The sequence below is a fragment of the Danio aesculapii genome, chromosome 16 (genome assembly GCF_903798145.1).
Source record: "Danio aesculapii chromosome 16, fDanAes4.1, whole genome shotgun sequence".
In the NCBI taxonomy this organism is placed as follows: domain Eukaryota; kingdom Metazoa; phylum Chordata; class Actinopteri; order Cypriniformes; family Danionidae; genus Danio; species Danio aesculapii.
In genome coordinates this window covers 3,528,428-3,535,927 of record NC_079450.1, presented here as the reverse complement: position 1 = coordinate 3,535,927, position 7,500 = coordinate 3,528,428, and the positions used below count along the sequence as shown (strand labels likewise).

At 38.2% G+C, this 7,500-nt stretch overlaps 1 protein-coding gene across 1 annotated transcript in view; it reads left to right on the top strand.

Annotated features, from left to right (window-relative positions):
• The window catches only part of cep72 (centrosomal protein 72), a 17,941-nt gene that overhangs the window by 8,915 nt on the left and 1,526 nt on the right, over positions 1 to 7,500 (top strand). The window contains exons 10-12 of the mRNA XM_056474610.1: positions 1,954 to 2,047; positions 2,771 to 2,949; positions 6,770 to 6,896. Coding sequence (XP_056330585.1) covers positions 1,954 to 2,047; positions 2,771 to 2,949; positions 6,770 to 6,896 — 400 coding nt within the window. The remainder of the gene's footprint in view (positions 1 to 1,953; positions 2,048 to 2,770; positions 2,950 to 6,769; positions 6,897 to 7,500) is intronic.

Here is a 7,500-nt window from a genome sequence, read left to right as displayed (position 1 = left end):
TAATGTCAGACAGGGATCATTTCTTGACACGAGTTTCTTATTAATCTTCTTATGTTGTAAGTATCTATAATTACCTGTGCACTACTGTTGTTTTGATGTCTTCTGAATCTCTTATGTTTTTATTGAAGGAGTCTCTAACTTGAAGGTAACAGTAAAGGTCTTGTTTATCTAAGTTATATGTATTCGAAGGTTGTTGAAAACTTTCTAATTCATTATTTGTAGAATGTCATTGTTACAAACCCCTGATGTTAGTCTAGGGCAGTGTTTCCCAACCCTGTTCCTGAAGGCACACCAACGGTACACATTTTCAAGCTCTCCCTAATCAAACACACCTGAATCAACTTATCATAACATCAGAAGAGACTCCAACACCTGAAGTTAATGGGTCAGAAAAGGGAGACATCTAAAATATGTACTGTGGTACAAAATTGGTGTGCCTCCAGGAACAGGGTTGGGAAACACTGGTCTAGGGGATGGTGGGACAAAATTGTGATTTTATTTTTAATACCCAAGAGTGAACAAAAACAACAAAAAAATCCAAAATAAAGAAAATAAAGTAAGGCAAGAATATACTATTTACAATATTTACAACACTGAGACAAATACAAAGACGGGGGAAAACAGGAGAGCTCTCAGAAGGGATACAGGCGGCTCTAAAGAAATGAAAAGAACAAAACCCATACTAAATCTAACTTCCCAGAAGCATCTAGCTAACTAACTATGTGAAAACAAAATAATTAACACGCGAAGAGTCTTCCGAGTCCTGACTGTCTACTCCATCCATCCATCCATCCATCCATCCATCCGTCTATGTATCTGTCTGTCTGTCTGTCTGTCTGTCTATCTATCTATCTATCTATCTATCAATCTAGCTCTCTGTCCGTCCGTCCGTCTGTCTGTCTGTCTATCTATCTATCTATCAATCTAGCTCTCTGTCCATCCATCTATATATCTATCTATCTATCTATCTATCTATCTATCTATCTATCTATCTGTCTGTCTGTCTGTCTGTCTGTCTGTCTGTCTGTCTGTCTGTCTGTCTGTCTGTCTGTCTGTCTGTCTGTCTGTCTGTCTGTCTGTCTATCAATCTATCAATCAATCTAGCTCTCTGTCCATCCATCCATCCATCCATCCATCCATCTATCTATCTAGCTCTCTGTCTATCTATCTATCTATCTGTCTGTCTGTCTGTCTGTCTGTCTGTCTGTCTGTCTGTCTGTCTGTCTGTCTGTCTGTCCGTCTGTCCGTCCGTCCATCAATCTAGCTCTCCGTCCATCTCTATCTATCTATCTATCTGTCTGTCTGTCTGTCTGTCTGTCTGTCTGTCTGTCTGTCTATCTATCTATCTATCTATCTATCTATCTATCTATCTATCTATCTATCTGTCTGTCTGTCTGTCTGTCTGTCTGTCTGTCTATCCGTCTGTCCGTCCGTCCATCAATCTAGCTCTCCGTCCATCTCTATCTATCTATCTATCTATCTATCTATCTATCTATCTATCTATCTATCTATCTATCTATCTATCTATCTATCTATCTGTCTGTCTGTCTGTCTGTCTGTCTGTCTGTCTGTCTGTCTGTCTGTCTGTCTGTCTGTCTGTCTGTCTGTCTGTCTGTCTGTCTGTCTGTCTGTCTGTCTGTCTGTCTGTCTGTCTGTCTGTCTGTCTATCTATCTATCTAGCTCTCCATCCATCCATCCAAAGTCCTAAGTGTTGCAAAATGTATGTCACGTGACCTTTACCTCAAAACATAACATATTTGTGGTATTTGTCCTTGAGTTTGAGCAGTTTTTGATCTATGTTTTAGCTTAATGTCTGTGAAAGGTGCTATAGATGTACATTTTACTTAATTACTATTAATACTTATAACTTTTTAGCCATATTCTATTCATTTGGAAGCTATATTTACCATTTGGTGTCATTTTTATGTCAATATTATTGTTGCTGTGAATCAGGGCGCATACAGAAAACCCATGGAGCTTCTGCTGAGCATGATGGAGGATCTGTGGTCTGAGAAGAAGGAGAATCAGCAAAACAGGACATTTCTCAGTACGTTTAACCGCCAGTGCATGACTATAGTTGCATTAAAGAGCACCTATTATGCAAAAATCACTTTTATAAGGGGTTTAAATGCAGCTGTGTGGTAAGAGTGCATGAATATAACCAACCTCTAATGCTATTGTTTATAATCAGACTTGATATAAACAGTCTGCAGAAACACTTTGATTGACATTCTCTCTTTGTATGTGTCATCAGAGGGGGAAAGCCCCGCCCACTGGTGACCATCTCTCCCTCATTAGCATATACAGCAGCCCTGAGTGAGAAGCAGCCGTCTGTCCATTAGAGTGTTTGAGCTGCTGAATATAATGTCAGCATAGACTAAAAGGATTATAGATGCGGAGTTTTAGATGAAGCACAAATGAAGAGCGACAGGAGCAACATAGATTGACGCATTCTCACACACTGACGTTCACATTTCACACTAATAGCATCAGTCTTGTTTTTGAGTCTGCCAATATGCTGACTCGCAGGCATTTATAGCTCCGCCCTCTTTTAAAAAGGGCCCAATCTCATTTGAATTTAAAGCGACAGGCACCAAAACACCACAATTAAAGTAAGGGTCTGTTTGGAGGAGTGTTAAAACATTATCTGCGTGGTATTTTGACCTCAAACTTCACACACACACTCTCTAGGGACATCAGAGATGCATTTTACTTCTTGTAATAAGAGGTATAGTAGTTGCCGCCCTTTAATGCATTGCTCTGTGTGCAGTGAAGATGGTTCAGATCCTCAGCATGATGGAGCAGGAGGTTGCAGGAGGAGAACAGGAGATCCAGACTCTGAAAGCCGCTCTGAAAGCCTCCATCGCTCAGGCTGATGTGCAGGAGAAACAGCATCAGTCTGAGATTGAAGAGCTGACGCTTCAACAACAGCAGGCGCAGGAGTCCATCGTAAGATTAGATCGCATGCAGTTTAATGTGCTGCTTTTAGTTCAGTTCAAGTTTATTTGTATAGCGCTTCTATTAATTAATACTGTTTCAAAGCAGCTTTACAAGAGGTGCACATTAATGCGTTACAATCAAATTAAGTTAACGTAACAATCAAATTTAAGTTAATATATACAGACATAATTAACCTGCAATTTTATAGTATATAGTACATAGGTGAGTACATGTAATGAAGTGTATTAAGTGTATGTGATGTCCTCAATGGTTTATAGCTAGATTAACAAAAGGCTGTTTAACTAGTCTCTTTATTAATCAGGGGTCACCACAGCGGAATGAACCACCAACTTATCCAGCGTATGTTTTATACAGTGGATGCCCTTTCAGTCGCAACCCAGTACTTGGAAACACCCATACACTCTCACATTCACACACACTCAGTTTTCCTATAGCGCATGTGTTTGGACTGTGGGGGAAACAGGAGCACCCGGAGGAAACCCACACCAACATGGGAAGAACATGCTAACTCCACACAGAAATGCCAACTGACCCAGCCAAGGCTCGAACCAGCGACCTCCTTACTGTGAGGCCACAGCGCTACCCACTGCGCCACCAGTTTAACTATGTATTCTATATTATTTATTTCAACCTAAAAATGATCAATTGTATGACCTTAAAAATGATTGATGCACAAAATTGGCAGTAAAATGTGCATGCATAATTGAAGCACACATGGTTAGTGTGTCGACACATGCACTCCGGTGCTCACGGCGAGTTCGATTCCCACCTTGTGGTCCTTTGCCGATCCCTCCCCTCTCTCTGCTCCCCACGCTTTCCTGTCTACAATCTCTACTGTCCTGTCCATTAAAGGTAAAAACCCTGAAAATATAATTATATTAAAAAAATGAATTTATGAAGGATAATCTTGAATATTTTGATTATAAAATATATAAGGAAAATGCTGATTATAGTTTGCATTTCATTTTTTAAATCGTATCGTAACCCATATAATGCAGTTAGAATCTGTAATCTGTGTTCACGATCTGGCTTCATTTTAATAAAACAGTCACAGCTTTATATTTAATCTAATTGGAAATTTGTTTCGCTAAAATAATATGAAAGGTGAATGTTTCAGTGTTGACCCTCTTTAGTTAATTAACTTTTAAACATGCACTGTAACAAATGCAGGGTTCCACACAATTCATACATGTTGTCCCAACACAAATTAAGTCAACTTAACACTTTTAACAAATTTATGTGGATTGAACATAAAAAAATTAAGTTGTCCCAATGAAATCTCAAGAATTGTGTTGTTTCAGCTCATTTTATATAAGTAGTTTGAACAGGCAAAACATATATATTTTTTGGAGGTACTCTGGTTTAATTTAATTGCAATTTACACATAAATTTCACAAAAAAACTGTTATGCAAATATAGATGTTTTCAATACTTAAAAACATTTAATTTGAAGATTAATTTGTATATAACTTATACAATAGCTCATCAATATCACAACAACTATAAATATTTCAACAGAATAATTCATGAACATGCACATGACATTCATAAGTTATAAATGTTTGCTGCAGCAGTGGTTTGTAAGTCAAAATTATCAACAAATTCAGTACCAAAAATGTATAAGATATTCTGTCTGTCTCATTGGGCTTCTACAAAAGTTTGTTTTGTTGACGCTAATAAAACTGGAGGATTTTACAAGAAGCATTTTTGACAGCTAAAGTTGCTCTACAAATCTCTATTTAAAATTTTAATATTTAACATTTTTAATTTATTTTTAGAAAATGTTAACTTCTGTATCATAATAGTATTAAACGTATTATCATATAATAATGACATGTAAATTAGTGTAAATTAGCTCCATATATGGTTATTTTGGGTGGATTAGATCTAGGGATGCACCGATCCAGATACTTGGATCAGATATCGGTTCGATGCCGCATATTTTTGCTGGATCGGGTATTGGCTAGCTGGTACCGATCCAAATCTGATCTTGCATGTGCGCTATATTCAGTGTAATTCATAAGCCAACTATAAGCCATGAAGGTAGCCTATTATAAGGCACTAGAAAGTTGTCATGTAGGCTACTATATCCCAAATGTTCTGAAGTCATTTTATAGTTTCATGTGAAGCACAGATGATTATTCAAGTGGTTAAATTCATGTTCAGTTCAGCGCTTCCCGTCGCTGCGCCTGTTAATCATTCTTCATTCATTCACAATTCAAACTGTGTCGCGTTCATGACAACGTGAAACACTCTCTCCAAGACTATTTGTTCCTGTTAATATAAGTAATCAGTGGAGATCAGTGGTGTTGTGTATTAAATGGGTTCATTTTGACCTGCAACATGGAGATCATTGCTGTTTCTAAATCATGTTGTGCTGTGTCTGTTAGATCAGCAGATCGCATTCACAACACTGGAGTATAGAGGGTTATTATCTGCTCTTCACACACAAAGTAGGCCTACCTGAAACTTTACATAAGAAAAGTTTCTGTTCTCACATCCTTCCGACTGAGTTTATTCTTCCAAGGGGAATACTTTCAGTGCTGCGAATAGTTGTAAAGCCTGGCTCATTGTGGTTATAGTAGTTGATTAAATTAATAAAATTGAAACTGACGAGCGCAATATGAATTGTCATTAACAGAAAATGATTTAGCCTAATATAGGCGACTCTGAAACTGAATATTTCACTGCAATTTTATTAATATTAATATTTGATTTAACAGACCTGTTTATGTTTTGGCGCTGAAGTATATAAGTGGACCTTGTTTTAAACTTCTCAAACACGTCTTTAAATGGCGAGATTTGGCGAGGGATTATAGGGTAAAACTGGCCTCAGACAATTTAGGAAAATATCAGGCTTTGCTAAAAGGCTGATTATTTGACCAATGATTAGGGTCAATAGTGGTAGCCTATTGCAGATTTCAAAGAAAAATCTTAATATTAGAAAAGGAAACAGAAGCTGGACCACAACAGATCAATGTCATAACGAATGCTCAAATAATGTAGCCTAGTTTACTGCAAGCATCATGTCTTTAGTTAGATCGTGTCGTCTGTCATATACAGTAGGCCTATTTTTTCTGAAGAAGATATATTATTTGAGTTCATCACCAGAACTATAGAAACTGTGTCATGCTTAAAAAAACAACAACAACAACAACAACAACAACAAAAACACACCACAGTATCGGGATCAGATCTGTATCAGTGGATACTCAGAATTTTGGTATCGAGATCGAATCGGATCCAAAAAATGGTATCTGTGCATCCTTAATTAGGACAATTTTGCAGTTTTACAAATCAGAAAATGTTTGTGCATACTACTACTTTTCTTTTTGGAGAGTTAATTAACCATGTGGGGTGACACGGTGGCTCAGTGGTTAGCACTGTGGCCTTACAGCAAGAAGGTCGCTGGTTTGAGTCCCGGCTGGGTCAGTTGGCATTTCAGTGTGGAGTTTGCATGTTCTCCCCATGTTGGCGTGGGTTTCATCCGGGTGCTCCAGTTTACCCCACAGTCCTAACACATGCGCTATAGGGGAATTGGGTGAGCTAAATTGGCCATAGTGTATGGGTGTAACCCAGTACTGGGTTGCAGCTGGAAGGGCATCCGCTATATAAAACATATGCTGGAATAGTTGGTGGTTCATTCCACAGTGGTGACCTCTGAAATAGACTAAACTGCAGAGAAATGAATGAATTTACCACGCTCTGATGTTACGTTTTCTTTTTGTGAGTAAATAAGGATGAGCTTTGTTTCACATTAGAGAAGTGAAGTGTGTTGTCAGCGACTCTGCTGTCGTGTTTAATACAGAAGCGTCTTAATGAGCAGATGAAGAGCCTGTTGAAGGAGAACGTGTCTTTACAGAAACAGCTGATCAGAGCAGAACACAAGCTGCTGGCGTCCCGACTCAAGAACATCCCACACACACAGGACAGAGGTCAGTGGAGGCAAAATACAACAGCGTTTAGAAGTCACTAGCTCCGTTTTCATCTAAAGATGTCAATTAGATGTATGCAAAATAAAAAACTGCAATATCGCATAAAACATCTGTGAATGAAGCAGCGTTTCCATCCAATGAGAATAACATCACTTCCTGATAGACTGGAGCAAATATCAGGCGGAGAAGTGTAGTTTTGTGCATTGGGATTTGCCACGGTGGTCTTTTTTTCTGCTCTAATAAATGAGTTGCACCTCACAAGACGAAATGCAATGAACGCGGTGAATGCGGTGGCGTGAGACGAGAGCACAGACAGATGCTCAAGACAGTTCAAAGTCAGCTTTATTGTCAATTCAACCACATGTACAGGACATATAAAGAATCGGAATTACGTTACTCTCAGACTGTAAGTGCCTAACATATAATATTAATACAGAAAGTAGAGTTTTAAGAAGGAATTTACAATAAATACAGTACATGTAATCTAAAAATATACATCAAATGTAGTCTAAAGAATAAAAATTAGTAAACAATAGAGTTCTGGAGGGAATAATAATAGAAGAATAATACTGAAGCACTGTGATGACGCACTGACGGAGGGCTG